The following is a 15,346-nucleotide window of genomic DNA, read 5'->3' on the forward strand; positions in this document are numbered from 1 at the left end:
CTTGACATGTCTGAGCCTCAGTCTTCCAAAAGGCAGGAAAGGAGACTAGAGGTGATCTTTCTACTGCTAATATTTTGTGATTCTATAACTCTGGCTTAAGGATTTCAGCTCTAGAAAACCCTAGAAATTGCCTGTGTAGATTGCCAGTCAAGATTGAACTGGAGCATTCAGACTGGTTAACATCAGACTCTTAAGATCCATTCTCCTCTAGGGACTAGGGAGTCTTCTTGGACCAGAGATGGAAGAGAAAATCAGAGTTAACTCTCTGGGGCTTCCTATGCTTTGTCACTGTGAGCCCTTCTCTAAGAGACTGTTGGGGGGGATAGTGAAGGAAGCAGGGGCTTTGGGGTAAGCAATCTTGGGCTGTATTCCTTTTGTACTGCCCGATAAGCTGCTAAGTTTGGAGGGGCTGATCTTTCTGAATATGATTCCTCATCGGTAAAATGGGCATAAGAATAGTACCTACTTGGGGATCTACTCCCTCTGCCAGACGGGGCAAGTGGACGCATAACGTAAAGTTGTGTGGAGTCGTGAGCATTTCCCCCCTCTGACCTCAAATGGAGGATAGATGTGTGCAGAGGAGTGTATTGTCTCTTCCTGCCTTGTCAGCTGTGGTCTGCATCTTGAGTTAGGTCGCTGATGGAGACATGATGGTGCCAGGGGAATTTAATGACTTCAAATAAGTAAACAGTTTCAGGAATAGATCAGATCCCTAAATAAAGGTCAGGGAAACGTCAAGAATATTAAAGTGACAGGAAAGCAAGTGATACATATGCAGAGTCAAATCAACATATTCCCTGTGCTTTCCCCAATGTCATGGTTCTTCAACTAAACTTTGAAAAATACTATGTTTAAAAAAAACCCCATAATATTAGCTTTTTTTTTTTTTTTTTAACATCTGTGGACTATTGAATTTATTGCTTAATGTAAACATCATAGATGCCTGCTGCGTGGTGCTCTGTCCTTGGGACTGTGATAATAATATTGCTTTCTGGTGGGACGTGTGTGTGTTTAGAGATGTTCATAAGCAAAGGAATTGACTTTCTTGAAGTTGAGTCGACAGACAAAAGTGAGGTAGTGGTATCAAAGTGCTAATTTACATATTTCTCTCAGAAGGGAAGAAAGAAAATCAATTCTCATAAGAGATGAAACCAGTGGTGCAGTTCTGTTTAGGTGAATGCCATTGTAGTTTGATCTAATAATGTGTTTTAGTATGTTTCTGAAACACGTTTTATTTTGCTAATTGAAGTTTGTGATTCAAAGAATTAATTAAAAACTGAAGATGGAAAATGGTACTGGTATCTGGTACATCTCCCAGTTTAAAAACGTTCAGTCGATGTGTTATTTTTCAAAACACGGTATTCGTTTGAGAACCTGAATTGCAATAAACAGCTAAGTAGGTTGGGTAAATTAATGTGGCTCAGGAAATTATTTGCTTAACAGACTTGTTGACATGATCAATTTTTTGCAAAGATTCCATCTGTGCTCTCCCTCTGTCTCTTTTCTTGTTCTCAAAAGGTTTTAAGATGACCTAAAATAACACATAACTCAGCAAGATAAGTAACTTAAAAATAGGTGAAGATGTACAAATGAAATGCTGTACGGAACAGCATTTCTTACTAGTGAAACAACTGACATTTTGTGCCGGGTAATTCTTTTTGGTTGGGGGCTCTTCTGTGCATTGACCTGTGTTTAGTAGCATCTGTGGTCTCTAGCCAGCAGAGAGCAGCAGCCTGTGCTCCCTTGAAACTGCAAAAACAGGGCACCTGGGTGGCTCAGTGGTTGAGTGTCTGCCTTCGGCTCAGGTTGTGATCCCGGGGTCCTGGGATCGAGTCCTGCATCAGATTCCTTGCAGGGAGCCTGCTTCTCCCTCTGTGTCTCTGTCTCTCTCTGTATCTCTCGTGAATAAATAAATAAAATATTAAAAGAAAACAAACTGTGAAAACAGAAAATGATTCCAGATATTGCCAAATGTCCCCTCAGTGGCAAGATTGGCGTGACCTGAGAACCACGCTGTAGAGGGTATTTTAGTCTGCCCAGCTGACTGTAACAGCATGTGATAGACAGGGGATTCAGACCATTTATTTCTCAGCATTTGGGAGGCCAGTAAGTTCAAGAGCAAGCCACTGGCAGATTCAGTGTCTGGCGAGGGCCTGCTTCCTGCTTCAGAGAGCTCAGAGCCGTGTCCTCACATGGTGGAAGAAGCAAGAGAGCTCTGTGGGATGTTCTGCATAAGGCACTAATCCCATTCGGGCCGTGTCCACTTTGAGGACTTAATCACTTCCCAAAGGCCCTCCTTCCAGATACCATCACATTCGGGGTTAGTGTCCAACATAAGAATTTGGGGGAAGCTCAAACTTTGTCTACAGCAGAGGGTAAAGTAAAATCCAGTGTGAGGTTGGTGCTGCAAGCAGACCCATGAAATCTTGGTGGTGATGGGCTACACAGACTTTGCCCTGTGATTGCCAGTGATTGAAGGAGAGAAATATAATGAATTATGTGCATTGTGGGGTTCCCAGGGTAACATCAGACCATCACCCAGCAGAAGCACACCTGATCGTATTATCGAGAACTGACATTTTCTTCAGGTTTCTTTCTCCAAGTAGCCTGAAGCTTCTGGTGGGCAAAGAGTTTTGTCTCCTGTTGTGCCCAGAGGCATACCTGGCCCATAAGTGCTTCATAAATATTTTTATAAAAGAGGAGTCTTGACACAGTGGATACTGTCTAATAGAGGCTCTTCCTCACTTGGTACAGCAGGGTGGCAGGACTTCTATGGCTGTTTGTTACCATATCATTAAATGGAAGCAGGCATTCTGGGTGGTATCATCCAAAATGAACATCAGCAAAATCAATTAAATGAGCCCCCATTACAGCGTGGGCCAAGATTATAGCCCTGTCAGGGTCTGACTCAGCCTGTGTCGTTAGATTTTAGGATACTGGGGAAAAGGGAGGTTGCCTATTTTTCATGCAGTGGCGAGCATGATAAATGTTTTTGCTCTATTTGAGTAGCATGGAGTTAGAGGTAAGAACACCTGAGAGATGCTGCTCAGAAGGGGCAGGTGAATAGCCACGTGCTTTACCAGTCAATGGGCTAAGAGAAAGTAGAATTTGAGCTGAGCCATGGTGACCGTTGTTACCAACATTATTCATCAATGAGTACTTAAATGTGCCAAGCACTGTGCTAAGCCCTTTTCATGCATCATCTGCCTGCATCCTCCCTACCTCTGGGGCCCATACTTTGGAGAGGAGTCAAGTAGCTTGGCCACAGCGTGGCCCTGCGATGCACCCAAGAGTTCAAATTTGAGCTCAGGTCCTTCCGCACAGCTCTGCTTCATGCACACTGAACACCCTATAGCATGAGAATAACAGCCTGAAATAACTGTAAAGCAGTTCAAGCCAAGTTCTCCTTCGAGCCATAAAGAAAAATAAGACAACTCAGTAAAAAATCGTAATCAGTTTTAATTTCCTCGCAAGCCATTTGTGACGAAGTACTTATATGGAGATGTTTGTGAATGAGGTGACTTCCTATATGGCAATTTTAATAACCACCCCAGCTAACATTTATTGTGCACTTACTGTTTTCTGTGTGTTGTTCTGAGTGCATGTGTGAATTCTTTTACTATGCACAACAACCTCAGGAGATAGGTGGTATTATTACTAACATTTTGTAGATGAGGAAACGGGCATAGAAATAGTTAATTGTCTTAATTAGGCAGTAACTGTTGGTGTTTCTAACCACCGCGGAAATTGGTAGGAATCCAGTAATGACCGTTTTTTTTTTTTAATTTTTATTTATTTATTATAGTCACAGAGAGAGAGAGAGAGAGAGGCAGAGACATAGGCAGAGGGAGAGAAGCAGGCTCCATGCACCGGGAGCCCGACGTGGGATTCGATCCTGGGTCTCCAGGATCGCGTCCCGGGCCAAAGGCAGGCACCAAACCGCTGCGCCACCCAGGGATCCCCCAGTAATGACCGTTTTAACGATAGAATTATTTTCTATCAAATTTTAAAATGTTGTTTATAGGTTTTGGTTTGAAGGTTAATAAAATCCTGTTTTGAAATAAAGTTGTTTCAGGTGGTTGATCGGATTCCTTTTTGGATGGAGGCAGTTGGCAGTTAATTAAGATTACAGGCATGGTCCGTGCAGTTTTTTAAATTATTCATTTCCATACCTATAGTTTTTTAAAAAATATTTAATATCAAGAAACGGAATAGCTGAACATTGTCTTCATAACCCCATGTTACACGTCAGTCTCTCTTTTTTCTTTCTTTCTTTCTTTTTTTTTTTTTTTTTTTTAAGCATAAAAAAGACTACTGGTGAGCCTCATTCCGTATGCAGGTAACATTGATGATCCTGGTGAACTAATGAACTTTGGCCTTAGGGCACATGCATTCTGGATGGGTCTTTAAAATGCATGTGCCACATCTTGGGAATGAGTGAGGAATTAGAGAAAATCAAGAGTGGAGGGAAGGGCTTGGATTAATAGACACAATTGAATATGCTAGTTGGGATCTAGTTAAGAGGCCGAATAATTCATTATTTAGGAATCACCTTCAGAGATAGCAGTGTTAAAAAAATTAGCATATTAGTTTGTATATAGAAAAGATTCTTTAAAAAGATGGCGTTTGCTGTAACCCCAGGGTCTTTTTCATACACAAAGCATTCAATTTTGTCAAAATGATTGAGACTCAGTTGAGCGTTTTCACCTTGAGTAGCATTTAATATAATTTTATTCAACTTTTTCCAGCAATAAAAACACTTAATAGCACGTGTTTATTTTTCTATTGTATTTTAAGCTAAATACCAGAGGTTGCCATTCATTTGCTCTTTCAACCAGTAGTGACAATGGTGCCTTTTATGTAGAGCAGTGGACAATTGGAACAGACTAGTACATAATATAATGCAACTTAGCATCTCTGGGAGAAGGACAATAAACAAATATGAAGGATCTAACATGGAGCAGTAGATGCTAGGAAGAAAAATAAAGAAGGGAGTGAAGTGGTGGGCACGCTGTTTTACACAAGGCAGTTGGAGAGGGCCCCCCTGGAAGAGTAACGTTTGAATAGAGACCTGGAAGATGGGGGGACGGTGAGGGAGGAGAGCGTGGTAGCTAATACCTGGAGCGAGTCCCAGACAGAGGCTGTGGTCAAGGTAAATGTGCTGGAAGATGCCTGGGGCACCAGATGTCCAGCAACAGACCAAGATGGGTTGAGTGGAGTGGTAACAGCTGGGATCAGAGACCTGTGGGTAGAGTGGTAGGACCCGTATGGCATTGCCATGTTTTGTGGTTTGTTCTGGGTGAAGGGGAAGCTGCGGGGGACTCCAACAGGGGTTGTGGAGCATCTGGCTTATGTTTTAGAAGGGTTACTGGCTGCTGTGCTGAGGCAAGGATGGAAGCAGAGAGTGAGAGTAAGAGTGAGCAGTAGCAGCGGACTAGGGTATGCGTGTGACAAGGCCGTGGGGCTGGCTCTCCAGCAGTCCATTGTCTGCTTAGTGAGGAAAATTCGAAGTGTGTGAAGGAAGTATGGTAAGTTCAGGCTTCGATGCCCTTAAACATCACTGGAAGTTTAAAGGCAAGCTCTTGTCGTTAGTTGAGCTTCTTGTAGTATGAGGGCTTTGGGAGTTTGGAAAAGTTGGACGGCACGAAGGTGGAATCATTTAAAGGGCAGTGTCCAAAGTGATATGTTGGATGTCTACTCTAAGCTCTAGGGTGTGCTGAAATATTTGTAAATGGAGCATGAGTGTTTGAATCAGAACAAAAAATGAAGAATAAATTGTAGGGCTGCAGTGGACCATTTTGAGAAGCTTTGACTAATTGTAGAAAGAAAAGTAGAGCCCCTGACAACCCAGCAAATTTGGAAAAATGATCTATTTAGAGAGAGCCCTGTTGGGACTGTGATTTGATGTGAAGAAGGAAATGGAATCCTGGAACATGGCACTGTGCTTACAGGTTTTTCTGCTTATATTGTGTTTGAAACATTTACAGCCCTCACAGTTCGCTGACTCCATTTTCCCAGAATTTAAAATAATACTCCCCTCTTGGGGTTATGATTCTGATTAAAAATGCTGGCTTGTGGACTAAGAGCTTGTGGCTATATATGTGATGAAATGGATTTTCTTTCTTTCTTTCTTTCTTTCTTTCTTTCTTTCTTTCTTTCTTTCTTTCGTTACACTTTCTCCTTGATTTCTTCTTCTTCTGCCTTTGTTTTGTCTTCGAGAGCTTTGTTTGAGATATGTAAGGGAATCACATAATTCTTATTTGGGAATTTATCTTTCCTCTGCTTATTTTTCCACCCTCTGTTAATATGTGATATAAACAGTCTTCCCCAGGGAGAGTAATTGTAATTCTGCAAGCTGAAAAATTTAACTTCAGGTGAAAAATCAGTAGCAGAAGTTGATGAACCTTAAACAATAAATATTTGTATTTTACGCAGCTGCCACTAGCAATTAAGAGAAAATAACTAAGTGGAATGGAGTTGAAGTCACTTAGACACTCTGAGGGGTTCTGGGTGCATTTACAGGACAGGATGGCAAGCTATTAGGGAAGGTTTTGTTGAATGTCTATGGCACATTGCCACCTTGTGGCTGCAACTTTTCCTTTTAATGTAAAAGAGCAAATTCCTGATATTAAATCTACATGATAGAAACTTATTTTATCTTTTTCCAGTTGTTTATGATTTAAGTTGATAACAAAAGATTTGCCACCTCTTGAAAGGTTATATAATACAGGGTAGGAGAATTAAAGAGAACGCTCTTATTCTTAGCAGAAGTGTGCTGAAATTTTGAGGGGGTGAAGATCCATAATGTCTGCAAAAAACTACTCCATGTGGGGATTGGAGACAAGGAGAAGAGGAACAAAAACCAGTGGGGCAAAAGGTTAACTCTTCACCAGTGGTCATGGAAATCAGGGTGCTCATTGTAGTCTTAAAACATTTTTTTTATGTCATTGCAAATTTTGTTCTGAAATTTTTCAGATTAAAAAAACAATTGGCAGGAGGGGGCGCCTGGCTGGCTCAGTCGGTAGAGCATTCGACCCCTGATCTCGGGGTTGTGAGTTTGAGCCCCACTTTGGGTGGGGAGCCTACTTTAAAATTAAAAATATTTTTAAAATTGGTAGGAAAAAAAACTGGGATAAGGGCATAAAATGGAGCCAAGAAGGAGGCAGAAATAACTTCTACATTGTGTAATGATAAGACTACGTTTGGACCACTGATTGCATTTTCCAGTAGCTGATGTGTCATTGACCAGGGTTCCCTTGAGCTAGTTTGGTGTCGTTAAGGTTTCAGGCCAAAGTGTCTAAAGTTAGATTCGATTCCTTCTTGGAGGTCGTCCTAGGTAGGACACTGTTGTAGTGAACAGCAGACTCATCAAAGAGCTTCCAAAAGTGCAATCTGGAATTGGAATCCCTTTTCTCTACTGATCTGGCTTGATCCTGAAGTGGATGCACGCAAGTTTTTTGGGGGGACCTCTCACAAGAACACTAAGTGGCAATGAAATACAGTAAAAACCTGATAGGGAAAAAATTTGAGGTGGGTCTTACTGACAAGTGCTTGAAATCCAGCTGTTCAGTGTCACTAATGAATGCAGTGAGCTTGGAGGGGGGAGTTGGCTTCTTGTAATAGCTGAGCCAATGAGTCCGTTCCACCTCAGTGGGCTTGGGGGAGTTACTCACAGGGTTAAATTTCTTTTCGTGCCATGGTTTTGAATATGCTTCGGTGCAAAGACAGACCAATGGATGATTTTTGTCCCTCAATTTCATTTTCCTATAAAATATATCCTTGATAGTCTTAATTGGAAAAAAATGCAGACAGGTATAAGCAGAAATCCTTCTCTCTGCCCAGGAAAACCACACAAAATAAATCTCCTTAAAAATGCCCAGATTTGGGCAGTGCTACTGAACTCTTCTCTGAATTTAAATTTCTACCAAGTATTTTTCTGTGGCATTTGGAATTTCCACGAATACCTTCCGTACTTCTTTCTTGTTAATTAACCGTCTGGATATAGGTATATGCATATGAATATTTTTATCCTTAATAACCGTCTAGGCACATATATATGCATATGTACTTTGAAGGTGAACATTTTAGAAGATGTGGCCCTGTTCGAGTATGAAAGGTTTTCTTAGAAAAGGAGGACAGATCTTGAAATAAGTGTTGCGACACAAGGGATTCTTTTGTAGAAAGCTGTCTCTTGAAGTGGTTTTAGTTTCTCTGATTCTCGTGACAGGTTTTCTTTTAAAAAGCTATAAAGCAGTATAGGGATGTATTGATTTGCATTAAGGGCTGTGGTGCTTAGAAATTGTCGTTCCCTGCACATATTTGTGAGCACCAGAAGCTTGGGGATTATCTTTTGTGAACAACTAAAGCAGTGGTCTATCGATTCTCAATAGAACAGTATTATTCATTTTTCTTAGAGGTATCATGGTCCATAGAAAGACACATATTTGACCCAATGACTCAGGACACATACCCAAGTATCACTTTATCAGACATTTTATGACACAGTACTTCTTCTTCATTGGACTCTAACAACTTTTATTATATTAAAAAAATACTAGTTAGAGCTACTCAACTTGCTTTCACAACCCATTAATTTGTTGTGACCTAGAGCCTAAAAATGATTACTGTTGAGATTTTGCAGCCGGCCAGAATGTTTTTCAGATGCACGACCCCCTGAACTGTCTAACCACATGAGAAGCAGGCTTGGGGACAGGGAGTGAGAGAAGGATAAGAAGAGAAGAGCAGGTCACTGGAGTTGCCAGTTGGCTGTGTTGAGAGTGTCCTCAGTGAGTGACGTCTTTGTCTTTCTTTCTGCAGCTTGACCACATCCTCTCCCCTCCACCCATGCCGTGTCGGAAATGCAGCAACCCCGATGTGACTTCTGGCCCTGCAAAGTCCCTGAAGTTTAAAAGACAGCTGAGTGAGGATGGACGAGAGCTGCGGCGGGGCAGCCTGGGAGGGGCTCTGACAGGTGAGTACTGAGTGGTGGACATGGAAGAGGAGGAATCATGCTGCGTGGACCCCGGAGTCCCGCTGCGCAAACTGGCCTGCTTCAGAATGGGCTTGCCCCTCTGCAGACCGTTTTGCAAAAGCTGATCCAATACAGAGAGCAGTAAAGTTGAGGATTTGACTGGTAGTTTCTTCCTGAAACAAAAAAAAAAAAAAAAGGGGACCTGTTTTAAGTGGACGTGTGTATGGATTTTGGCAACTGTGTACTGCGGCTTAGCTGCCACCTCAGTCGAGACATCAAGTGGTTTCTATGCCCTGATCTGATCATCCTCACGCCCACTCTTCATTTCTTGGCTGCAGGCAACCAGAGATCTGCTTTTCGTCACTGCAGCTTAGGTTTATCTTAAAAATTTGACATTAATGAAATCAAACAGTGCATGTTCTTTTGTGTCTGGCGTCTTGGGCTCAGTATATTTTTAAGATTCATCTATGTTGGTGCATGTTATCAGTCATGTATATTGAACTTTATAAGAAACTGCCAAACTGTTTCCAAAATTGTACCATGTTACGTTTCCCACCAGCAACAGATGAGCGATCTAATTGCTCTGCATCGTTGCCAGCTTGTGATATTGCCAGCCTTTTTAATTTTAGCCATTTTAATGGGTAGATAGTCCTATCACATTGTGGATTTAATTTGTATTTTTTTTGATGACTAAACGATGTTGAACATCCTTTCATGTGCTTGTTGGACATTCTTTTATCTCCAGTGAAGTGTCTCTTCAAATCTTTCATCCATTTTTTTCTTTGACACATTTTTAAAATCATTGTTAAAATTAATTTAAAAACTTTTCAAATACAGAGAATCCAAAAATCACTTGTACTGACTTGAAAGATAGCCAACCTAGGATAATTTTAAGCATTTTTTAATAACTCAGAGTATCTTTCATCCATTTTTTTCTTTCACACGTTTTTTAATCATGTCGTTAAAGTTAATTTAAAACCTTTTCAAATACAGAGAACCCCAGAATCACTTGTATTGACTTGAAAGATAGCCAACTTAAGATAATTTTAAGCGTTTTTTTTTTTTAACAACTCAGAGTATAAATTTTCATGTTATTAAACTTTAAGTCACTGAAGGTTAGATTTCTATTTCATTCTGAGTGCTTTTTCCTCTAATATAAATATCGTTGGAAAAACTGTATTTTAAATCCCAAAGCAGTGTTTTCTCTGCACATGACGGGCCTCTCTGTCAGTTCTTAAATGGTCTGAAAAATAAGTTGAGTTATTCCCATTTTCTTGAGAATTACGGATTTTGACTTTTTGGAGTTGAAATTTCTGGGAACGGAAGTGATTCCAACATTAGGCTCAGTAGAGTCTAGAACCTTTGACCCATTGTGGCATACTGCTGGAATGCAGGGTGAAACTGAACTCAGGCCAAAGGGAAGAAATTTGTCAAAAAAAACAAACAAACAAACAAAAAAAACCACCCTGCACTTCACTAAGTTTAAGTAAATGTTCAATGCTTGAGTTTTACTGATGTTCCTTCAATGCTTGTTAGCGAATTTTTCTTTGCTTTCCTTTTATAGATTCGGACTCTTTGGGGTTTTTTTTTTTTCAGGGAGATCCTAAAAATTAGGTAGTCCAACCCTTATTTTGTAGGTGGGGGAATTAACTATTAATGGTTAAAATACTCATCCCTTTGCTTACTCATTTCACTTAGGAAATGTACTTACTTTGGTTAGGCTATTTTTGATCAAAAGGAAGAGCAGTGATGGTTCTCTCCAATTTTTGCTGGAGGAGTTGACTTCAAGCTTTATTTTTTATTTTTTAAAGATTTTATTCATGAGAAGCACACAGAGAGAAGCAAAGACATGGGCAGAGGGAGAAGCAGGCTCCTCCCAGGGAGCCCTATGCAGGACTCGATTCTGGAACTCCAGGATCACACCCTGAGCCAAAGGCAGATGCTCAACCGCTAAGCTACCCAGGTGTCCCGACTTCAAGCTTTAAAACCACACAAGGGTATATAGGTCTTGATGCAGATAAATGACCTGAATCGTGAAATTGGCTTACAGCTTTAAAAAAAAAAATCTGAGATTGATTCCCATTTTGTAAATTGTGTGCTATACAGTTATTTTCGATAATTAAATGTTAAGTCAGATAATTTTCAAAAATGTTTATTAGCCCTTAGGAGAGAGAGCTTAAAAGAATCTCATGAACATCAGTCTGGTTTTTAAAAAGGTTGCTTGTAAGTTTTATTGGAATATGAAGAAAACATTCTAATTGGTCCTCTAAATAGCTTAGCTGAGGATTTAATGAAAGAATTTATGCAAAGCACTTAGCCCAGTGATGGGGTGGCTATTAGTACTATGTGCAGCATGAATTGAATTGCAGTTGATGGAGAACTTGGGCTTCTGAACATCAGTTTGGATCCCTTATCCACTGAGTTTCTACTTCATGTCAGGCAGTGTGCTAAGAGTCTGGTTGGAGCAGATAGAAAACTTCACTTCTGATCTTTAGGAAACCTAATGTCTGCTAGTTACAGGCAACTTGAATAATCGTACGTGATCTCACCTTGGAATATACTTGTTGCTAAACTTAATTAAGTCAAACTGGTTTTTGTCTTCAGAAGTCTGTGCCTGATAGATTTTATACGTTAAAGACCAGCTTATCTTCCTATTGCTTAGTCTTGTTTTAATCTAAAAGTCTTTTTTTTTGGTGTGTGTCGGGGGTGCTCTACTGCTTTCTTTAAAACAAAGTTTTTGTGAAGACTTGTAGCTTAAAACTTTTTGCCACTCAGACTCATTAAACTTAGCTCTTTGAGAGGAAGATCTGTGATGTTTTCATCTACTTATCACTAATAATAATGACCGCTGGGTGCCTGGGTGGCTCAGTGGTGAGCGTCTGCCTTTAGCTCAGGTCGTGATCCCGGGGTCCTAGAATCAAGTCCCACATTGGAGTTCTCCCATGGGGAGCCTGCTTCTCCCTTTGCCTGTGTCTCTGCCTCTCTGTGTCTCTTGTGAATTTAAAAAACAAAACAAATTAAAAATAGTAACAGCTAACTTTAAGAGCTTACTGTGTGGCATGCACTGTTTATAGAGAATTTATTGACTTAGTTCTTAAATATATTTATCCACTTGTGAGCGAGGCAGTCTTATCCCCATTTTATGGATGAAAACACTGAGGAACAGGTAGTTGGAACAGCACAAGATTGTGGTGTTCACGAACAACAGAGCCAAGACTTGAACCTGAGTGTTTTGACTCCAGAGTCCATCCTTGTAACCACTGCACTGTTCCTAACACAGTAGGTACTTAGTAAACTCCTGCAGGATTAATTGGAATGAACCCTAGGTGGGAACGTTTATGCTCATTTGGAATCCAGGGCTAACTCAATCCGTAGGGATCCTTGTCCCTTAATTACAAAAGTAAATTAAAACCATGCACTTAATCCATGATAAAAAACCCATGAAGTTTGCACATTTGTTAACCTAGCCATTCTCTTGCTCAGATTTCATCACAGGGAAATAATTGTGAATGTGTGCGGAGAAATAACACTAGTTATATTTATATCAGCACCATTTATTATAATTAAAATTGAATATCATCTAAAGACCTGGCAAGATAATGGCTAAGCATACATATATATACACATAAAATGGAAGACCATTACAAGCATTAAATATCATGTTGTAAAGAGTTATGTTTTAACACTGACAGAGACTCACAATATGTTTTTATAGGAAATCCCATTGCGGAATGGTCTCAGGGCATTGCTTGCCTCATAGGACTTGCTGTAAATGTGATTAAATAATTGTATGTTTAACAAGAAGGAGGAAAACAATTCATGTCTGCCAAGGAGTTTTCTCATACTGGGATGGGAGTCAGCTGGGTTCCCTATATTAATGGGCACACGAAGGATGCTATGGTCTTTCTTACACCCTGCAATTCAATCCATGAGACCATGTTTTTGCCACTGAGGTGTTTTGTTTTGGTTTTGATTTTTTTTTTTTTTTGGTATTAATTGGCTTATCAGTAGGTGACAGTAATATTGGAAAACAACAAAATTTCAGTGGTAGAGACAAGTGTTTGTTTCTCACTCACGTAGCTACAGATCAGCTGGGTTTTGGATATTTTCATCTGAGCTCTGCTGGGATTGGTTGCAGGATGCTGTTTGGGTCCACATTTGCTCCACCTGCCTGTCTTCTTTCTTGGACCAGCAGCTACCCAGAGCATTATGTTCTGGTGAAAAACAGGAGCAGGAGAGTGCATGTCCACCAGGTCAGGCAGGTTTCAAGCCAAGAATTGGGACCAATAATTCTGTTTGTCATCATTGGCTTCTTTAGTTAAGACAGTGTTTTACAATAAAAATATTTGCATGTATTTGTTTTTTAAAATTATAAGTGATATCTGTTTAATATAGACAACTTAGAAAATGAAGGGGGGAAGCGAAAAGCCCTTACCTCTACCATACATTGATAGCCATAGTTGAGCTTTTGGCATTTTCTTCCCTAACTAAAATTTGGGGTGACCTCAGGGTATTAGATTAAAGAAAAATGCCATCAGTACTTTAATTTTAATTTTAATTATTTATTTTACAAGGCTAGCTTTTATTTTTTATTTTTTATTTTTTTATTTATTTATGATAGTCACAGAGAGAGAGAAAGAGGCAGAGACATAGGCAGAGAAAGAAGCAGGCTCCATGCACCGGGAGCCCGACGTGGGATTCGATCCCGGGTCTCCAGGATCACGCCCTGGGCCAAAGGCAGGCGCCAAACCGCTGCGCCACCCAGGGATCCCACAAGGCTAGCTTTTAAATAATAAACCCGGAGCTTATGATGTCCAACTCTGCCTGAAAAATTTTTTTTTTCTTTTTTGAGGCTAAAGGCATTTTTTTCCCTTCATGGTATGCAACTTGTTCAGTCAGCACCCAGAAGCATCATGTAAACGCTACATGGGCTCTGGAGCCCCCTAATGAGTAAAAGGAACATTATTCTAATCATTATATGGACCCTTAAGTCAAGGCATAAATATGTGAATAGGTGCCTGACAGTTCGCAGCAAGGAAGCTAGGGGGTGAAGAACACGTCAGGATCTTGCGTCCTGGCTTCTTGATAGGCCAAGGAATGCCCCGAACCCTGCTCCTGAATTTCACAACCGTGATGTATGTTGCAGCCCTCATAGTCAGAAAAGGCAGGATTCTTTTCCTTTTGGAGAAAGCTGTGTTTTTCAAAACAGAGTGGCTTGTTTGGAATGTAAAACAAAGAGGAATTATCTGTGCTTGTAAGGTGCATCTAGGAATAATTTTTTACCAAACCATCTCTGCAAGTATATAAACCAGGATTTCTGACACAGAATGTGGTGTTCTGTCTTGGGGAGAGGGGAAATAGATATTTTTCTTTCTCGAACTCTTGGAATCAGTTTGGAATAACCTCTGAAAAAATTTTAAAAGCATTTCAGAGTGAATTTTACTTCAAGAAGGAAAGGGGGAAACAGCCCAATCCTAGACAATATCTTTTTCTTTAAAATTAATCTGGAGGCCTTTGTGTTTCGGTGCTGTGTAGCATGGGTGTCTCATCCTAGAGGCCTCCTTAGCGTAGTGGACGAGCCAAAGAATTGAGATTACAGTGAATTTACATCAAATAAGACTTTTTTTTTAAATGGGTAGCCTTGGTGTTTAGTAAATATTGCTCCTAAATATTCTCCCTGATGCCCTCCATGTCTTTATTTTCATAATTCCATCAAAAGAATGCTTAGATATAATGATGTGTGCTAGAATGCTGCAGCAAGCAAACCAGAACATACCAACAGCCTAGTCCAGTACTCATTTATTTCTTGTTCACGTGCAAGGTGCAGGTTAGCAGTCTTCCTCGTGGTGAGTCAGAGAATCATGCTCCTTTCATCCTCTGGCTTTATTCTTCCTTGTGGCCTTAAGGTGGATGCTGTGCTTCCAGCTGAGAGAAGTGGAAAAACAGAGGAGAAAGCTTTCCAGCTCCTTAAGAGCCCCGGCCTGGAAGAGACATATTCTTGTTGTCCATTCACATTCTTTCTTTCAGGATTCTGGAACATGATCACATGGCCAAACCAGCCTGGCTGCTGTTAGGTGGGGGGTGGGGGGTGCATCAGAATGGTCCTTGCTGGTCCATTGCCTCTGTATGCAACTATACCAGGGACAGTGGCAACATGATGCTTGGTAAGTTGCAGAAGCCTGAGAGAGAAGTTGGTTTCAATAAAGAAAATGGAATAAACTCAGTTTTCAGTATGTTAAGTTTGAAATACCTCTAAGACTTGCTAGCTGGGCATGTCAGATAGGACTGTGGAATCACAGAAAGGGAGACAATTGTATTTGGGGCAGGAAAGGATGGGCTCCATCTCAGAGAGGAAGATGATGATAAGAAACTGTC

The 15,346-nt window shown here is 40.5% G+C and overlaps 1 protein-coding gene across 1 annotated transcript in view; it reads left to right on the top strand.

Annotated features, from left to right (window-relative positions):
- Positions 1 to 15,346, top strand: part of MAST4 (microtubule associated serine/threonine kinase family member 4) — a gene marked incomplete at its 3' end in the record, with an annotated part of 472,864 nt that overhangs the window by 133,597 nt on the left and 323,921 nt on the right. The window contains exon 2 of the mRNA XM_072745280.1: positions 8,818 to 8,971. Coding sequence (XP_072601381.1) covers positions 8,818 to 8,971 — 154 coding nt within the window. The remainder of the gene's footprint in view (positions 1 to 8,817; positions 8,972 to 15,346) is intronic.

Source organism: Vulpes vulpes, chromosome 2, assembly GCF_048418805.1.
Source record: "Vulpes vulpes isolate BD-2025 chromosome 2, VulVul3, whole genome shotgun sequence".
NCBI lineage: Eukaryota > Metazoa > Chordata > Mammalia > Carnivora > Canidae > Vulpes > Vulpes vulpes.